The sequence below is a fragment of the Melanotaenia boesemani genome, chromosome 11 (assembly GCF_017639745.1).
Source record: "Melanotaenia boesemani isolate fMelBoe1 chromosome 11, fMelBoe1.pri, whole genome shotgun sequence".
Taxonomy (NCBI): domain Eukaryota; kingdom Metazoa; phylum Chordata; class Actinopteri; order Atheriniformes; family Melanotaeniidae; genus Melanotaenia; species Melanotaenia boesemani.
The window spans coordinates 32,849,907-32,870,141 of NC_055692.1; the positions used below are offsets into that span (position 1 = coordinate 32,849,907).

Consider the following 20,235-nt stretch of genomic DNA (forward strand, 5'->3'; position numbering starts at 1 on the left):
ACACGTGAGGGTCATGGGAACAGAAAAAGCCCAGTCTCACTAGATTATGTGAAATAGGTACTTTTATCAACACCTCCAACGTAGGACACAGGATTAGAAACTGTAAGATGGACCACATTATTTTTTGTAGGACAGTATCCAAAAAATAAACCCTGACCCATAAACAGTAACGTATGCAAGTCATCACCTTCCAGAACAAGTCAATATTTTCTTCTATGATAAATAAAATATTTTAAATTTTCATCCTTTTTCATTATTTCAACTCCCAGCCGTAATGATTCATAGAGAATAGTAAAAAAAACAAACAAAAAAAAAAAAACAAGGAAGCATGTGTGATGGGTTTCAGACTGCTTTAGGAGTTCTAAAGTGTCAGTATGTAAATTAGCTCATATCTTTCTGAATATAAACACGGCTCTGGACCAATAAACGTCAAACATCGTGTAACACAGCAGAGAGGATTTTAGATATCTCTGTTGATTACTACAGTTTTCAAAACTAATGTAGAAAGCCTAAATTTTCACAATTCTTAAAGTCATACACACACAAAATGTTGGCCTAATGAGTGTTAAAAGAATTCTGTTTCAATAAATTGTTAATATGGAGAGAAAAGGTTCAGAGTTTGTTACTAAAAACAATATCAACATAAAACTGATAATTGCAGAACCAATGATGGAGGTTTTAAATTAGAATTCTTCGCTTTTAAATTTGTATGTAACTAAATAAAAACCCTGACCCTAACCCTAACCGTGTACTTTGGATTTATTATTATTATTATTATTATTATTATTTTGGCCACTCTTCTAAAGAGAAAGACGGAAGCATTAAGGCACCTTTATTTAAAAAACAGTAGTGTCACACCTTACATCAGTTCATTTTCATCAGGGATGAGAATTATTTTGTTATGATAGAGGATTAAGTTGTGTGACGGATCCTGAGTATTTTGAAGACACAGCCTTAAATTGACAATACGGTCTCTTTATGTCACTAATTAATAAAAATAGCACCCAGTTAAGAAATTTAAATAAAAGCAGAATGCAATTATTAGCTAATCTCATAAAGCCATATTTATTTTGTTTTATTTTTCATATTTTGATGTTTAAACTCTGATATTTGATGGCAGCAACACAGGGACAAGTTAGAACAAGGGCAACAAGACATTGTTAAATGGCACAAATCAAAAACAATTGGAGGATCATTTGAAAATTAATTAGCTTAATGGCATCCAGTTGGTAACATGACTTGGCATGTAAGGATCATTTCAGAGAGGCAGAGTCTCTCAGATGTAAAGATGGACAGAGGTTCACCAATCTGAGACAAACTGTGTCTAAAAAATGTTAAAATAGTTTCAGAAACATTATTACCAATTTCAGAAAAATGTTCAGCATAAAATTGTGAAGACTTTCAAGATCCCATCATCTGTATAATATCATCAAAAGATGCAAAGAATCTTGAGAAATCTCTGTGTGCACTGGACAAGACTGAAGGTCAAAAATCAATGCTTGTAATCTTCAGGCCCTCAGGCAGCTTTGTGTCAAAATCAGACATTATTCTCAGGAACACATAAGAAAGGTGACAACACTTCCCGCCTAAAACTCCAGCAGCTGGTCTCCTCACTTCCCAAACATTTACAGACAGTGGTTAAAAGATAAGGGGACGCTACACAATACTAAACATCACTCTGTCCCATCTTGTTTGAGATATGTTGCAGCCATCAAATTCAAAATGAGCCAATATTTTCCATGAAATAGTAAATGTTCTAGTTTCAACACCTGACATGTTGTTTATCTTCTATTGGGAATAAAATATGTTTAGTTGAGATTTGGAAATCATTGTATTTTTAGTTTTTTTTTCTTAGCGTCAAACTTTCTGGGGATCTGGGTTGTATGATGAACTACTGTATAATCTTTTCTGGGAGATGTTTCAGTATATATTATTCTTCAGAAAAAGTCAATTCTGATAAATTCTTCCTGATCTTGGTACCACTGCACAAGATGGAACAATAAATTACAAATAATATGTTATCCAGAATCACTCTTTACATCATGGACAATTATGTAGCAATGTTACTAGAAACCATAGTTCATACAGACACCACTGTTCATATCTTATAAATAAAAAAAAAACTTAACAAAACTGAAATAAGATGAGAGTTTACCCCAGCCGATGAGGTAGTAGAGCTTCATCCTGCGATCCTCGCTAATGTTGACAGACACAACTTTGCTCCACAACAGAAGACCCTCCACCAGCATCCAAGAGAAGGAAGCCATGAAGAAGAGGTGAAGTAGTGCAGTCACCAGGAAACATGCTGCCTGCAGGATTGAAAGTATATGGAAACCATGATTTACAGGCAGCTCTATTCCCAGCTATTTTTTATGCTTTGTCAGGATTATGTAAGCTTATTATGTATTATATATTATGTAAGCTACACTAACTGTCGAGAGAAATCACTCTTTGTCTTTCACAAAATCAGCTTGACAAACCAGAAAATGTCTTCTCTGCTTCTTCAGCTCAGCTCCATTTAGGATAAATTCATGGTGTTGGGTCAGAACCAGGTACTTGGTGATTGTAAGTCCACTGCAGGACTGATGAACAGCGGCCTTGACAATAATTGTCAAGTAAAGTATTATTGAACCTGAGCTCCTTCTGGCCCCCACTGAGTTTAAACCTCAGGCTCTTTATTCTCTTTCACTGCTGGGGTGAAGCTAGAGGGGGGAACAGGTTGACAATGGCCACCTTTGAAATCTGATCAGACACCCCTGGTGCCACCTCAGTTGATTGACAAGTCGCTGGAAGGGGACAGAAACATCTTTTCAATCATCCAACCCAGGAATCACCAGTGTAACTACAGCAATTTGAAGTATATTTGAAAATAGTTTCCTAACTAGTTAAAGACATGCATGTTAGGCTAATTTGTTACTCTAAATTCTAAATAGGAGTGAGTGAGTGAGTGTGTGTGTGTGTGTGTGTGTGTGTGTGTGTGTGTGTGTGTGTGTGTGTGTGTGTGTGTGTGTGTGTGTGTGTGTGTGAATGGTTGTCGGTCTCCTGCAATGGACTGTGACCTGTCCAGGGTGTACCCTACCTCTCACCCACTAAATGCTGGGATAGGCTCCAGCTTACCCGTGACCCGTTATGGACTAAGTGGTACATAATGAATGACTGAATGACTAGTCATCCTTTAAAAATATCAACATTTGACTTCACATTTCTAGTAGAGAATTTGTCCTTGTGCAAGTAAACTACTATTATGTAGGGCTATTAACCCACTGTTGGCATGAAGCTACGTAGCAGTGCTAATCTAGTTAAATGATAGTATTAGATTAGTTTTAAACGGAAGTGGGTAAAATAGCCAAAAACTGTAAAAAAGTGAGAGAAGTGTTACTTCAAAATAACATTACTCAAGTTCAGTGCCAGTTTGATTTTAACATCTGATTTATCTTTTTATGTTTTTTTTTTTTTTTTTAGAAATAATGTAAGTAGACGAGTTACCAAAATGATCTTGACTCATAATTTGCTTTAGTTGGTAGCTAAAGCTAATCCATAGAAAATGTGTAGTGATCTGATTAGCTTATGCTGCTTTTAACTAAATGTTTATAAACACTAAAAGGGTCGATATCAGTGGTTCTAAAACTTTTTTATGTGAAATGCCACCTCAGGAAACATTAGCCTTTTCAAGTACTACATTTATGACTGACATTAAAGCATAGTAGAAGAGACGGCCCATCAGGCACACTTTCGACAGAGGCAGGTTAGTCCCAAATGAAATTACCATTTGTTGTTGAGTGGTGGCAAAAAGGAAATGGATAAAAGGGGTTTATCACCAGAACAAACATTTAAACTTTGTCACACAACTCGAGGGCAAACCCCTCAGCAAAGTCCCCCTGAGGGGTTCTGAGACCCAAATAAATATTTTTGCATTATTAAATGAAACCTATAATATCTCTGGTTTTGCATGGTCCATTGATATCAAACAAAAACTAAATGTCAGACCTGCACTTTAAAGTGAAGCAATAGAAGCCCTCCAGATGATCAACAAATATTTTTGTTCCAGTGAAAATGATCATGCAGATGACAGACCCCTGAAAGATAACGTCTCTCACAAATGAACAGTATGAGCACAAACTAATTTATTTGAAAAATATCCAACTTGTCGTTGAATCTCTCTCTGCGTGGGCAAAACATGTTTTGTATAAAAGACGAAAGGCGTTTAAATGTCTTCACTTTTCGCATTAGAGACAGTTCCCTCTGACATTTTCATGGGTTTTTCATTCTCTGTCTACTTGTGTGAGAAGTTTGTGCAGGTATGATGCCATGGCTTGTGTTGGTCATGTGACTGCATGGCTATGTCTGACTGGTGAAACTGGCAACATCTCCCTGGCAAAGTAAAACATATCTAAACGACTAAATGATGAAAAAAGAAAAGAAAAAGAGAACGAGTGTTGTCTGGTGTAGCAGAGCAAGAGCAGTATTTCTTCTTCACATATTTACTCAAATAAAAAAAAAAGTATGGTAGTAAAACTACTCTTAGGAGTCTTTTTTTAAAAAAAGTTACTCAAGTAAATGTAACAGAGGGAATCATTGTTACCCATCTCTGGATTTTAAGATAATGTGGCAAAACCATGTCACATTTAGTTTCCAGTGAGTATATTTAGTGAATACAACAAATCAACTCAGTTAATAAAGATTTGCTGAAAGCTGAAAAAAACTTTAAAGATGCTCAAAGAGTATTTACGTTAGTTAGCGCCGATTAAGCTAAAACTACATAATCCAATTTCATTTAAACTGGATGTTAGCAAGGCTGCCAGTTGATTTTGAAGCAGCTACAGCATAAAAATGTGAAGAATTATATCCTGTAACCACTCTGATCTTGTATAGAAAGATGTAAGAATGAAGAGAAAGGAAGATATGTCTTACATTTTTGTAAAGAGAAAGGGCATAGATCAGACTGAGACAGACCCCAGCCCCAATGTCAGCAGCCTGGACAGCTTCCAATGTGGAGCTAGCCACACAAGGATCCAGTCTACCACCACCACCAGACAGTAAACCTGAACTGCTGGGGGGAGTGATCCAGATTATTAATGTAATAATGTTTCATTTCTCATGTCTCTCTGATGTGACAGCGAGAAGAACACAATCATTTCCTTTCTTAGTATACAGCCTCGCTCCACCACTGCTGCAGAGAAAAGAACTACAGTCTTTTCAGTTCTTCTTGCCTGCAGTCTGGTCTTCTTCCTGCAGAGGCCATTGTTGCTCCTCTTGTCCATGAACCCCATGAATCTATTTACCATTCAGTGAGAAAACCACAACCTTTTTAAAGTATTTAGCAAAGAATGTCCTCTCTGTGCCATGCTGGCCTCATGCATGTACCACTGTCCTTGTTTATAGAGCGTTTCTAACTCCTGGTTGGTTGTATCAATTTTTTCCTGAGAGAAAGGCAAATGCATATCAACAATGTCCATTCTCCACTCTGAGTTTGATTTTGCAGCAATTATTTGCTTCCATTTGTGAATCTGTCACAGAATCTAACACTTTAATAGTTTGGATCCTGTATTGTTGTGTATTAATCACATTAAAATTATAGATGAGCCTTTTTTTTTTACCTAAGAAACATTTCTAACACCAGAGCACCAGAGACAGCAAACAAAAGAAATGGCAAGATTTCATCCAACTCTTTAGAATGAGCTTCCACATATGTTCTTATCATATTTTTAAGGGTCCCATGAAATCTTTCTATGGCACCTTGTGATTGTGGACGATAAGCAGAAGAATATCTAGAAGATATCTTCAGCTCAGCCATTACTTGTCTGCATAATTTGGATGTAAAATTGGAGCCCTACCAAGTCCCCAAATGACTGCTCCCCTATACTATTGTTCATCTCACCCCCTAAGGGGATCCTCTCCACCTGTGCCTGGGCAACCACACAGGAGGCAAAAACCTCAGGAACTCTAACTCATTGATCTCAGAATAGTCCGCCGGATACTCAGATACCACTGGAGCAACTTTAATTCCAGCCACATCATTTCCCATAATTAGGTCTATGGGAAGGTTTGGTGCCTCAGCCACACTGATTAGACCTGCCACTAATATACCCTCCCAATCCTTGTACCACTGTAAACTGCCCAGTTGAACTAGAGCTTGGAAGTTTCACCAATGCTTTCCTGATTAAAGTCTGCGTAGTACCCCCTTAGAATAGTAACTAGTACTCCCAGTCCCTCACTGGCACCAGAAAGAGTACCTTTAGACTGGACCCCTCATAATCTTTCAGTTTGTTCATAGACTCCTCCTCCACTGTCTCAAGGCCCACTGGTTTTGGAGTATTATGCTTGTTAGCAAAGCTAGGGCACTGAGTTTTCTTGTGACCCAGTTTATGGCACCGAAAACAACAAAGATCTGCAAGGGAACCTTGACCTTTATTTGGGTTGTCAACTTACATACTCCACGAGAAGCCAGATCAAAGTTCTGCTTGGCTGTTGCACTGAGAACAGTCCCCATTCACAACCACAAGAGCAAAATGACATCATTTTGTTCTCATGGCCTCAAGAACAAGAAAAAAGTTCTCACTTCTCACAGAGTATGTAACAACTCAGGCCTCCTGACCGAAACTGCTGTGAAAAACCACCGTCAGTCACTGGGAAATGTAAAGTTCCATCTAGAGCTGGCCTGTGATGGTCACCTCACCTCAATCATCATGAACGCTCCTTCCAACCCCAATCTTACCTACAGCCTCAAAATGATCAGCCAACTATCTCCTGCCGATGCCACAGATCTGAATATGACTCACCCTGCTGCCTCTTCAGCTCATGAAACTGCCTCCAGTAAGCCTCTGGAACACTACCGTATGTCTCCAACACAGCTTTTGTGGTGCCAAGACCATATGTAAGGCTGAAACTGTAATACACACATCTGTCATCAAGCGACATGTTTATTGTTATATACATGTAAAGAACCTGTAAATAAAGCAAAATATTGCTACCGGGATAAATCCCAACACATCACTCCTGATATATCCCCGGCAATGGCATGCTGGACCTGATCTTAAGTTTCTTTTTATCAAATCATTTAATATTAAAATGTGTCCCTGCTTATTTTGCAGACTTGTTTCAGCCACTTTTTTAATCCCTTATGGTCACAGATGGAAAATAAACTTGACTTTCTCATGTTCTTATACACAGGTGTTTGTCATAAAATTAGAATATCATGAAAAAGTTGAGTTATTTCAGTAATTCCATTCAAATAGTGAAACTTGTATAATGTAGACATTCATTCCTCACAGACTGACATATTTCTGTCAGGAATTACGGAAATTATCTTTTTCATGATATTGTAATTTTATGATGAGCACCTGTATACAGTATATTTTCTTAAAGTCCTCCATGTTAATACCTTTTGAAATATTAAATAAATGTGTCTTTTTCAATCTGCTATAATTAAAGTGTTTATGGAGGATTCTAATCTATTTATTTTCTTTGTTTGTCATTTTCTTTTACTCTAAGTGACTTAATTAGACCCAAGGCCACATGGCTTCTGCAAAGTGACAGAGATTGCATTCCCATCCTGCAGCATATACCATCTTTTGTGTCAGCAGTGCTAAAGTGATGCAAGTTACTGTGGGTAACGGTGATTTTCCTGCACAGTTTATGCTTAAAACAGGAATCACTGGTGTTCTTCCCCTCATCTTTTTTCCATTTGTTTATCTTTTCTCCTCTCATGCTAAAAAAGCATATTCTCTGTTTATTTTAAGTATGTTCCAACATGTAAGTTTTACATGTTGGAATATACTTAGAAACCACAGAAACCATCTGGTATAGACAAGTCCAGCAGTGGTAGTGATTCCTTATTAACTTGTGCCTGCTACCACCTGGCAACATGGATGGCTGGACTGATGACTTTAGACATGGGTCTACAGTTATTGATAAAGGTATCTTAACTGGTGATCTCAAAGTTATTCTGTTTTTCATGTAAGTAAGACATCAGTAACTCAGTTTTCCACTGAGTTAGTTATTTTGTTGGATTATTGGCTTAAGCAAATTGTGAGGCTTTTATTTTGTAACATGAAAGAACAGGAAGTAAGGAATAAAAGCAGAAATTTCTGTGTCAGAAATTTTTGCCCTAGGCACTTAAATGTAGTGTTAGAAGTATAGAAGTGCGTGGATTGGGACACGCCCTTAGACATCTGTTAGGAAACAAGAAGCAGGAAGTTCAAGCTGTAAATAGAGAAGATCATTATGAAGTTTTATTTGAGGCACCTGGCTGCTTTTTACCCTTGTTAGATAATGGATGACAGTGTAGTATGTCTGTATGTATAGTATTGTAATGTCTGTAAAGTATTGTTGTGCATCTACAGTTGTACACCTGTGCCAGTTTTTTTTTTTTTTTTTTTAGATATGTAAAAGCTCATCATTGGATGAGGGTGTCACTTAATTTCCACAACTGATAAATAGTAATATTATTAATATTAGTATCTAACACAAAGTATTACTATCATCAGTGTTGGGAGTAACACGTTACAAAGTAACGCGTTATAGTAACAATTTTACTTTTTTGGGTAACAAAGTAAAGTAATGCATTACACTTAAAATTAAACAAAATTACTTTACTGGACTACAGTAACGTGTTTTTTTGCATTACTCGAGTCATGTTTGTCAATGTGTAAAATTCTGATTTGTTATAGGGCCCAACCGATTAATCGGCAGGCCGATTAACCCGGGCGATATTAGCCCTTGTCAAAATGGCTAATATCGCCCGTTGTTTTGCTGATTATACGCTGATTTTGTCTTCTCATAAAACAGTAAATGCTGTTAGTGTTGGGAGTCGTGCAGAATGATGTCCTTGCGGTATTTGTCCACTAGATGAAGTTTTGACTCCATTCAATCCCACAGTCATCCCCCTGTCTTTTCTACCGGGATAGCTAGTAGCTCGCCAGGTTATATTAAAGCAATGGGCCGAGTGGAGCTTGCCAACAGGTAAGTTTATAGTAATGTTGGGAAAATAATGACTCAGCATGTCTCCAGTTTCAGTTTAACTATGCCATGTGTAATGACAAATGACGCGTGCTTCGCTGTGTCGGTCAGCTTTTTATTTACACTGCATTGCTAAAGTTGTGCTAAATTAGCTTAAAGCGTTCCCCGTTATAATGTTTTGGCTAGCTTCTGTAAGCGGAACTCTTATTTTGAAATGTGAAGCACTAGAACAGGATGTGCATGTAAACTGTTAGAGCATTGCAACGTTGACTTGTAGCCGTAATAGCACATCAAGAGCATGCAATAAAGAACTGGCAAATGTCGGCAGTTCAGAAATATCCTAAAAATAACACCCATCTATGTTAGCAATAACATCGCTGTTATCCCAACCAAGCATAGCATTAGTTAAGCAGCTAGTAACTGCAGATGAAACGTAAGCGTACAAAATATCTGAGAGTACAGAACGAGCGCTCATCACTCCGTCAGCTGCAGGTTGAGGCGTATTTTAGGAGGAGAGATGTGAATGCAGAGGGGAGGAGGTTTATACACTGCAGCACCAAAAACTTATTAATATTACAGTTTGTCTTCAGCCACCATTATGATGTCATGTCTCCCTTTGTTTTACTAACTTGACAGGCTGTAACAGCAACTCACTATGTGTTACAATTAGTGCCTGACCATTTGTGACCATTATATATAAAATACAACTCTAACAAAGATGACATCTTTTTGACATTTGAGAAAAGCAGAGTTGCAGGCTAGTTGCAGGGTTCATTGTTGGAGACATGCTCCCCCAGTCGACTATTGAATTGCCCAGGTTTAGAAAAATACTAGAAAACATGATTATGAGACAAGTGTGCCCATTTCTTCCCACAGACAGGGATGCTGTTCTTGTGGTTTTACAGTATACAGTAAACACTCTGCAGACAGACAGTGATGATTCGGCTATGATGTTTTTCGTGTCTGCACGGTGAATTAAGAAACGGTAAAATAATAAGTAGTGAAGTTACTTTTCAAATGCAGTAACTAGTAAAGTAATTTCATTACAATTTACAGAAGTAATGAGTAACTAGTAACTAATTACTTTTTAGAGTAACTACCCCAACACTTACTAACACTAGCTAAACATATAATTTGAAAAAAACAAAAAGAATTCCAAAGATAGTAGACAGGCCTAATCTTCTACTTGTGCCACTTTTAGCTTAGTTACAACACTGGCAAGTCTTTTGTGGGCCACGTGTGGTGGTTTAGGCAGCCACACTCTTCATTAGTTTCTGTTTTCTTTCTATGTTTTGAGTACTCTAACACAATTTTAGTTTTTCAAAAATATAGGGACTCACCTCATTTTCAGATGCCCAGTCACTACACATCAGCAGCAGCTCAGCCATGCCCAAAGCAACTATCAGGTTCTTATGGACAGTGGTACGGTCCGATTTAGGGACGCTGCACAGAGATCCACATGCAAAAGGGTATGGGTCATATTTGTGTGAAGGTTTGAAGAATAGTTCAAAGAGGATTTTATGAAGAAATTTTCCACTGTGCTGATGCTCACACACCTACAGAGCTTTTTTTTTTTTTTTTTTTCATTTATTGATGTTAATCTGGCAGGGATTTCTGAAATGTGTTTCACCCTTGATGCTTTCAGCTTGCACTCTGTGGTGTTTGTGACTCACCCCACAGCAATGAAGAGGATGAAGGTGAAGAGGAGGCCACACAGAGATACTCCACAGCCAATGAACGTCAGCACCTGCAGAGCTTTTTCATTTTCTGGGCTTCTCTAACATGGCAACACAAACAAAGAGCAGGTACTTTATAACTAGCTGTTGATGATAGTCTACACAAAGTCCACAATGAGTGCTGGACTAAGAAATGTTACCTGAGCTTCATAAACCTGCAGCAACAATGCAAAATTGGTGGTGTGGTTGCAGTAGCACACAGTGTAGCCATAATATTTGGACACCACCTCACAGCCTTTGGTATTCCACCACCCACCAGCTTCTGGACTAATAACACAAATAAAACATATTTACAGATCAACATATTCACAGGGAGGTCATAAATTAAAATATTTTGCAACATTTTTTACTTATTTGAAATATTTCCTTGTAATTTAGGTAAATTAATTTCCCTTTTATGATAATTTGGTAAAATTATCATAACTTACTTGAGGTCAAAATCCCAGAAGGCACACACTGGATCAAAGACGTTACCAACAGAATCCTGTTGACAGAGTAGGATATATGATAAGTATGATAATGAACATAAAATAAAGTTGTTTTTTTTAGGACCATATCCAAGAGAACAAATGTTAGACTTTGTTGACCTGAACTCGGTGCTGGAGCTGGAAGTGAACTGCCATGCTAACTGGCTGGTCATCTCCCAGTACTGTGGTGGAAATAACAGAAGAACCCAGAAAAGTGCCCAGATACCTGGTTTAAAAAAAATGCATCAAAAGGTCAAAGCTACAACATAAAACTAATTCTTAAAAACACTAAATAAACTGTTAATAAACCCATGTCACCTTTATGTGTTAATGTCAGATTAACAAATCAGTAGATGTAAGGCAAGGCAAGGCAAGGCAGTTTATTTGTACAGCACATTTCATGTGCAGGACAATTCACAGTGCTTTACATAAAACAAAGGCATTACAGATATTAAGAAAGAGTAAAGGCAGCGACACGTAGCAAGAATCACAAAAAAATCATAAATTACATTTAAATAATTAAAAGCAGGATAAGTTAAAAAGTTAACATGCAGATTTTATGCATAGGCATGAGAAAAGAAATGTTTTTAACCTGGATTTAAAAATGTCTACATTTGGGGAAAGTTTAATCTCCACTGGCAGTTTGTTCCACTTTTTTGCAGCATAACAGCTAAATGCTGCTTCTCCATGTTTAGTCTGGACTCTGGTCTGGACTAGTTGACCAGAGTCTTTGGATCTAAGAGCTCTGCTAGGTTTATATTCTCTGAACATATCACAGATGTATTCTGGGCCTAAACCATTGTGGGATTTGTAAACAATCAGAAGGGTTTTAAAATCTATTCTGTGACTGACTGGAAGCCAGTGTAAAGATTTCAAAACTGGTGTGATGTGTTCAGACCTCTTAGTCCTGGTTTAAACTCCAGTAGCAGCGTTTTGGATCAGCTGCAGATGTTTAATGCTCTTTTTAGGAAGTCCTGTTAAAAGACCATTACAGTAATCCAGTCTACTGGAGATGAATGCATGGATGAGTTTCTCTTGGTCTTTCTGGGAGACTAAACTTTTAATTCTGTTGATGTTTCTGAGCTGGTAAAAAGCTGTCTTAGTGACAGCTTTGATGTGGCTGCTGAAAGTCAGGTCTGAGTCTATCAACACTCCAAGGTTACGAACTTGGTCGGTGATTTTAGGAGCCCGAGTCTCCAGGTGTTTGCCAATGCTGACCCTCTTCTCTTTGCTACCAAACAGAATAATCTCAGTTTTGCCTTCATTTAATTGTAGAAAATTCTCCCTCATCCAGGTGTTTATTTGCTCCAGACACTGACACAATAAGTCTATTGGACTGCAGTCATCTGGTGACAGAGACACATAAAGTTGTGTATCATCTGCATAACTTTGATAACTAATGCTGTAGTTTTGTAATATATTACCCAAAGGGAGCATATACAAGTTGAACAGAAGAGGTCCAAGGACTGACCCCTGGGGAACTCCTCAAGTCAAAGCCACTTGCTCAGATTCATAGCTGCCGATCGTAACAAAATAACTCCGGCCTTCTAAACAGGACCTGAACCAATTAAGGACCGCTCCAGAAAGTCCAATCCAGTTTTCCAGCCTGTGCAACAGGATTCTGTGATCTACAGTATTAAACGCAGCACTGAGATCCAACAGAACCAGGACTGATACTTGATCAGAATCAATATTCAACCTAATGTCATTTAACACTTTGACCAGAGCTGTTTCAGTGCTGTGATGAGGTCGGAAGCCGGACTGAAATTTATCAAGATTTCCACTTTCATTTAAAAAGTCATTAAGCTGGTGAAATACAACTTTCTCAATAATCTTGGAAATAAAAGAGAGATTAGAGACAGGTCTATAGTTGTTCATTATAGAGGCGTCTAGAGTCCTTTTCTTTAGGAGTGGCTTAATAGCAGCTATCTTTAGTGACTTGGAAAAAATGCCTGATGCCAGTGAGCTGTTAACTATTAGTAGGAGACCACTTTCTACTGAGGTAAAAACTGTTTTTAAAAAGTTGGATGGTATCATGTCCAGAGTGCATGTTGTTTTTTTCAAATGCCAAACTGTTTCTTGTAGGACTTTTAAATCAACCATTTTAAATTGCGACATAACATCAGAATTATTTCCGGGTTTTAGACACAGACTAGTTTTCTTGTTTGACTGTGTGGAATTAATATTTTTGCCTAATTGTTTTAATTTTTTTGTCTAAAAAAGTTGGCAAATTGGTTGCATTTCTCAGTGGAAAGGAGCTCTGGGCTTATCTGTTTAGGAGGATTTGTAAGTTTTTCAATCATAGCAAACAGAGTGCGAGAATTGTTGACATTCCTGTTAATCATTTCAGATTAATGCAGCTCTCTGGCCTTGCACAGCTCATTGTTATAGTTACGCAGGCTTTGTTTGTACAGCTCATAGTGAATTTGAAGTTTATTTTTCCGCCATTTCCGCTCAGTTTTTCTGCATTTTCTTTTTAGGCCGGTAACCACAGTGGTGTTTCTACATGGTGTTTTCTGTTTGCTCAAGGTGCTCTTGATTCTTATCGGTGCAATAGCATCGGTTACATTCAAAACTTTCAGATTGAAATGATCCAGGAGTCCATCAACTGACTCTGCACTGGTTGTTGGTAACATAGCTATGGTCTCCACAAACTTTCATTAATGGACCTCTTCCTAACTGAGGAGCAGGTTGGTTGGACATTCTGAGTGATCAGTAAATCAAACAAAATACAAAAATGGTCAGACAAGACCGAGTCAGTGACCACAACAGAAGAAATATCAACACCCTTTGAAATAACCAGGTCCAGAATGTGGCCTCGAATGTGGGTCGGTTGTTTTACATGTTGCCACAAACCAAACATCCAATATGGAAGAAAATTCTTTGACATTACCATCCGTCATGTTATCTATGTGAATGTTAAAATCCCCAGTTAAGATGAAATGGTTAAAATCAGTAGAGATAACCGACAATAATTCAGAAAATTCATCAATAAAATTTACACAGTGTCCTGGACGTCTGTAGATGATTAGAAATAGGATTTTAGGAATGCCCCTTAAAATAAAACTAAGATATTCAAAAGAAGTAAAATCACCAAATGAAATTTCTTTACACTGGAATGAATCTTTAAATAAGGCAGCTTCTCCTCCCCCTTCCCTCCCGTTTCAACATTTATCCATAAAACTAAAATGAGGGGGTGCTGTTTCATTAAGAAACAGTTCTGAGTTATACAAGGTATAGTTAGATTAGATCGTGTTTGATTCCTTATTTTACTAACTAACACAGGAATCCTACTGGGTCCAGGCTTGATCTCAGAACAGCTGTCAGTAGTAGCAAAAACTACAGCAAGGACCCTGAACGCATCATGGCATGTTATCTTTGTTGTGAATTCTGCTGCTCTGTGAACCTCCTGCACATCCTCCTGTGCCCTGCTCTACCAGGACACTGCTGTGCTGAGGCATGATGTGGCGACCACTGATGTTTGAAACAATTGAGTGACGGCCGAAGCAGCTGAGTCCACAAAATTGGTTCGGTTTACCAAGCGAACCATTAAACAATGTGATAAATCCTTTGTTACATGCAAAATGTCTCTTTCCTTTAAAAGAAGTCCTACAGCTATATAAACAAAATGTAGCAAATTTTGGTTTACAAACACAACATTAGGGGTCCCCAACCTGCGACTCTGGACCCCCAAGTGGCTCTCTGGACCTTCCACGATGCATGCACTACCCCTTTAAGTCTCCTATTCAATGCTAGCATCAGTATTACCACTGCTAGTCTGTCTGTTTTTAAATGTAAGTCATTCAAACAATTAAAATTTCATTGCAGTTTCATAACATGACATGTAGACAAGGAAAAAAAGGTTTTACTGTTAGACAGAAGCATATTTAAACACTTTTAAGTTCTAAGGAACCCTTTTCCACAATACTTGAATATTTACAGCCACACTTGCACTACGATTTTACCTCTGGCTGCCATCAGTGACAGTAGGAACCATGCTGATGTTCTCCTCTGGGTTAAAGAGAGGCCTCAGAGATCCATACCACGTGTTGACCAAGGTGAGCTTATAAAAGCCTGTACATTCAACACACCGGCCAGATTGAATCAGACAAAGAAAACACTAATAGGAGGAGAAATGCATTGTACAGTAAGTGTGTGAATACAAGCTATACATTCCTAAGCCTGGCATTATTGCATTGTCCTCTGCATTCACTTGCAATGCTCAACTCTAAATATGTGGCTGAAAGAGCATGTGTAGAAAGATTGGTCGTTTTTGCCTACCGTTGTTATGGAGATCCTGTATTTTCTGACGCGGGACTGAAATACAGTCTAATTTGGTGAGTTTTTCTGTTTCTGGTCCACAGAAGCTTGGCACTTTGGATCCCTCCTGCAGCCTCTGTTGCTGCACCTCCAGTTCTGAAAGAAAATAAACAAAGAGCATATTTACAGAGCTGATATTCACTTTCATTGATAATTATTCATAAGCCATTAAGAAATGACATAAGCAATATTTTTTCATTAAGTTGATTTAGTGGAAAAGGTTTGTGCACTATATCCTGAATGATGATATTCATATAAATGATGTTCACATCTTCTTTCTATTTGCTTCTCATCTGTTATTTTTCTAAACGAAACTATTCAAACAATGGCAATCGTCCAAATATCCACTAAGGTGAATAAATGCAAGCCGAAAAGTTATTATCATGGTAACTTTAGCATATTTCTGGTTAATTGTAAGAAGCCAAGAGATTACTTCAACCTGTCAGGAATTAGTGGCAGACACTGGATATCATTATTTTGAGAAAGTGAATAATGAACAACCATTTACAATTACAACTCCAAGACCACACATCTACGACTTTGCGTTTAAAAATGAACGTGGAGGTTAATTAAATCTAACAGAATAAATTAAAGCCTATCCCTGCTGCTATCAGGCGAGAGGCAAGGTGTATCATGGATAGGTTGGCAGTTCATCACAGAGCCACAAACAAGGATTGACAAACCAGCCCACTATAAAAAAAAAAAGAAAAAAGAAAAAAAAGAAGTGGTATAACTTCAGGGCCAGGATATGACAGACAGCTGTACAAAAAACTAAAGGCTCTCACTCAGCACAACTGCATGACTTTTAATCTGCATTTTCAACATTTTAGTTCAACCCAAAACATATCAAATCAAAGCTTTCCAAAATGGGTAATTCGTTTGGAGGTAAAATAACTCCTGATTTATATGCAAACTAAACTAAACCGTGCAGCTTGTTGACTTTTCTCAAAGTGTTCCTATTTAACCTGGTTGGAAGAAAAGTTAATCAAGTTAGTAGAAATAGGAAGGTGAGAGAAATCTTTAAATGAAAAGTCCTCCAAGCCTTGACTGGAGGCTGAGATTGCTATCAAAGGTGTTGTAATCATGTGGTGGACATCTGAATACTTCAATTCACAATTGTAACCCTCAAAAATAGCTTTATAAACCATTCTTTTGAAAACCAAAAGCGATTTGCACCTTCTAACATTTTCATTAGCATTATTCCATAATTTAACCCCAACAATAGAAATACATCTCCTTTTAATCCCCTTTTTTGCTTTTTTGTACAGTAAACTTACAAACATCTCTCAAATCATATTTGCACTCCTGTATTGAAAAAAAAAACAAAAAAAACCTTTGTACACACTTTGTTTTAGCTCTAAACATGATTTGCATTATTTTATGATACCAAATCCTTAAATTTCATAACATGTGATTTTATAAACATTGGATTAGTGTGATCATAGTAACCAGCCTTATTAATAATATGTATAGCTCGTTTTTAAAGTATGACTATTGAATTTATAGTTGTTTTAAAAGTCGACCCCCACAATTCCACGCAGTAAGATATATAAGGAAGTATAAGTGAACAATATAATATATACAAGGCGTAATAGTTTAATATATCCCTAGATTTATACAGGATTGCTAATGACTTTGAAATCTTTTCTTTAATGTGATCAATATCCTGTTTCCATGTTAATTTATGATCAATCACAACCCCTAAAAAATTTGTCTCAAAAACTCTTTCAATTTCAACATCACAATTTTTTCATTTAATATCCCCATCAAGTTGTTTTTGATTACCAAAAACCATGAATTTAGTTTTCTTAATTTTGAGAGACAATTTATTTACATCAAACCAAGTTTTGAGAATGTCTAGCTCCCTTTCAATAGCATACAAAAGTTCCTTTAAATTTTTCCCAGAGCAAAATAGATTTGTATCATCTGCGAAAATAACAAATTTGAACCTTTCAGTAACATTGCAGACATCATTAATATATAGTAAGAAAAGCTTTGGACCAATCACCGATCCCTGGGGTAACCCACAGTTAACCTTCCTAAATCCTGACACAGTCTCATTAATTTGCACACATTGCTGCCTATTTTCCATGTAACTTTTCAGCCAAGAGTAAGCTATCTTAAATCAAATCTATGTTTAAACAAAACAATCTCTCTATAAGGGCATCAATTACTGCTATTTTATCAAAGCTGCTGGTGTCTGAGATACAAACAAGGTAATTTTTTATATGGGTGCCTTGGTGCAACAGATGTAGCAATAAAACATGCTAAAAATAAAACAAAGTAAAACTTATGATTAATGCCCCATAAGGCTTCATTCACACTGCAGCTCAATTCCGATTCTTTTGCTCATATGTGACTCAAATCAGATTTTTTAATGACAGTCTGAATGACACAAGTCTGATTTTTAAAAATCCAACCAAAGCCACTTTCATATGTGGTCCTAGATTGGATACATATCCGATCTGTGTCGAAGGGACCTAAGTAACGGTCATGCTGCATTTTATCTGAGACCAACGCCCCAATTCTGCACCTGTGGAAGGGGTTCAAGGCAATACTGAATAATTTCATTCATGAATTGAGCAAAATTTAGTTGGTTCTGACTGTGCCAGTACTTCCAAAACTGATGTCCACAAGCATGAAGCATCCATATTTACTTCTGTATACATCACACACTGTGTGACATTGAGCTTTCTTCTGCATGGTGTCACTTCACAGCCACGCATGTTCACACTTAAGTGTGATGAAGGTGGCATTAAAATGATAATGTGAACGACCACGCAAACAAAACGGAGCACCTGGAGTGTGAACGTAGCCTACATTACAGAGGCAAGAGTTTCCCTGGTGTCTGTGTTTGGGAAGATTTTGGAAACTGCATTATAGAAGTTGCATTTTTTAAAAACTTTTGATGTTTAGTTTCTGATTTTGAGGTCGAAGTGAAACATACCAACCGGAGATGTTACAATGGAGCCAGTTCTCAACTGGCTACTATGAACAACTGTACAGTCAACCAACGGGTACAGATAATGACCAAATCCAAAACTTCTTACAGAGCCTAGATCTTCCCTCTATTGCAAATAAACAAACTGATCTACTAATATCTCCTATAACAAGAAATAAAGCAGAGAAGGTGATTTGTAGACTCAAAACAAATCAGACACCCAATATTGATGGACTACCATCAGAATAGTATAAATCATTTCATGTCGAACTCATACCAGTGATGCAAGCATCATTTAATCATACATTAGAGCAAGGAATTCTTCCCCCCTCCTGGAGAGAAGCAATTATAACAGTCATTCCCAAAAAGAAGAAAAGTGAGACCTGTGCAGATTATAGGCCAATATCCATGCTTAACGTAGATTATAAGATTTACACTTCAATTACAACTAAAAGATATGAACAATTTGTTGGAGATATAATTGGGGAAGATCAAACAGGGTCGCTAAACCGAGAATAATATTAGAAGGAGTCTGCATATTATAGATCACATAAAAGAAGAAGAAATTAGAGTAGTATTTGTAGGTCTAGATGCAGAGAAAGCGCTTGACAGTGTTAGCTCGTCTTTTCCGTATGAAGTTCTAAACAAATTTGGATTCAATGCTAAAGCAGTGCAGTGTGTCAGGACACTTTATTAGTCACCTGTGGCTCGAATCAAAGTCAATGGTAATTTAACTGAAACCATATGACTCGAACGTTCAACTCATCAAGGATGTAGCCTATCTCCAATTCTATTCACAATTTACAAAGGAGAAGATTTTACTCGGGGTACAAATTAAATTTGGCTAAATACACCAGAAAAGAACCAAGAAGACAAAAAGGTGAAAGGTACCCCCCCAGAAGAACCAAGTAAGCAAACAATGGATGCTATTTTAGAAGCCATTAACTTGCTTGGTAAACGAGTGGATGAACGTATGGATGAAATACACGTGCAGATGAGACAACATAGCACTATGCTAGCTACTATTGCTAAAACGGAGTTGAAGGAATGCAAAACAAAAGTGAACCTTCTGGAGAAGAAAGCGGATACCCTCAGAAAAGAAAACGAGGTCATGAAAGATCGAATCCGCGAACTAGAGAGATACAAGAGAAGATGGTGTTTTCGCATTAAAGGGAAAAAAGAAACTAGCAATGAAAACTTAAGGACGGACATTATTAAACTTCTGGGCCAGATTGCACCAGACCTGAAAGAGAAGACTGACAATGCGGTAGATGTGGTGCACAGAGTGGGGAGGAGATCTGACAACCGACACCGACAGATCATCATTCTCTTCTCCAAACGAATAATAAGAGATGACATCTGGAGGAGATCAAAGTCAGCGACGGTGTGTAAAACAGAAGGAATCCGCTTCGCAGAAGATCTAATGAGGGAGGGCTGGCTGGCGAGACCGGCGATGTGGCCACGCAGGCGAGGAAGGAAGGCAAGGCGACGGGCTTCAGGGGTCCATACGGCTTCATCGAAGGCAAGCGTATGTTGAAGAAGAAATACATAGAGGGTGATGGCAGATCTATGATTGCAATAACGCAGTGGAGACGACTGAACAAGGGACTCTCACAAGTACGCTCTCCACTTCTTCAACACTCTTCCTTACTGAAACAGTCTTTCTGTTTATTTGTTATAGGTGTTCAGTTTTCCAGTTGCAAGTTAATATTTCTTTTTCTTCTTTGAATCTAAGGGGACTCAAAGACTCTGTTAAAGCTATTTTTTTTATTTCTGAAAGGGCAAAAATCAAACTGCATATTTCTTCAAGAAA

The 20,235-nt window shown here is 37.6% G+C and overlaps 1 protein-coding gene across 4 annotated transcripts in view; it reads right to left on the minus strand.

The window, feature by feature from the left end:
* adgrd2 (adhesion G protein-coupled receptor D2) overlaps nucleotides 1-20,235 on the minus strand; it is a 69,053-nt gene that overhangs the window by 28,797 nt on the left and 20,021 nt on the right. For all 4 annotated transcript variants that reach the window (XM_042000567.1, XM_042000566.1, XM_042000565.1 and 1 more), the window contains exons 9-16: nucleotides 15,443-15,577; nucleotides 15,127-15,235; nucleotides 11,282-11,387; nucleotides 11,123-11,178; nucleotides 10,835-10,961; nucleotides 10,632-10,735; nucleotides 10,299-10,401; nucleotides 2,156-2,309 (exon numbers count right to left, since the gene is read on the minus strand). In XM_042000567.1, coding sequence (XP_041856501.1) covers nucleotides 2,156-2,309; nucleotides 10,299-10,401; nucleotides 10,632-10,735; nucleotides 10,835-10,961; nucleotides 11,123-11,178; nucleotides 11,282-11,387; nucleotides 15,127-15,235; nucleotides 15,443-15,577 — 894 coding nt within the window. The remainder of the gene's footprint in view (nucleotides 1-2,155; nucleotides 2,310-10,298; nucleotides 10,402-10,631; nucleotides 10,736-10,834; nucleotides 10,962-11,122; nucleotides 11,179-11,281; nucleotides 11,388-15,126; nucleotides 15,236-15,442; nucleotides 15,578-20,235) is intronic.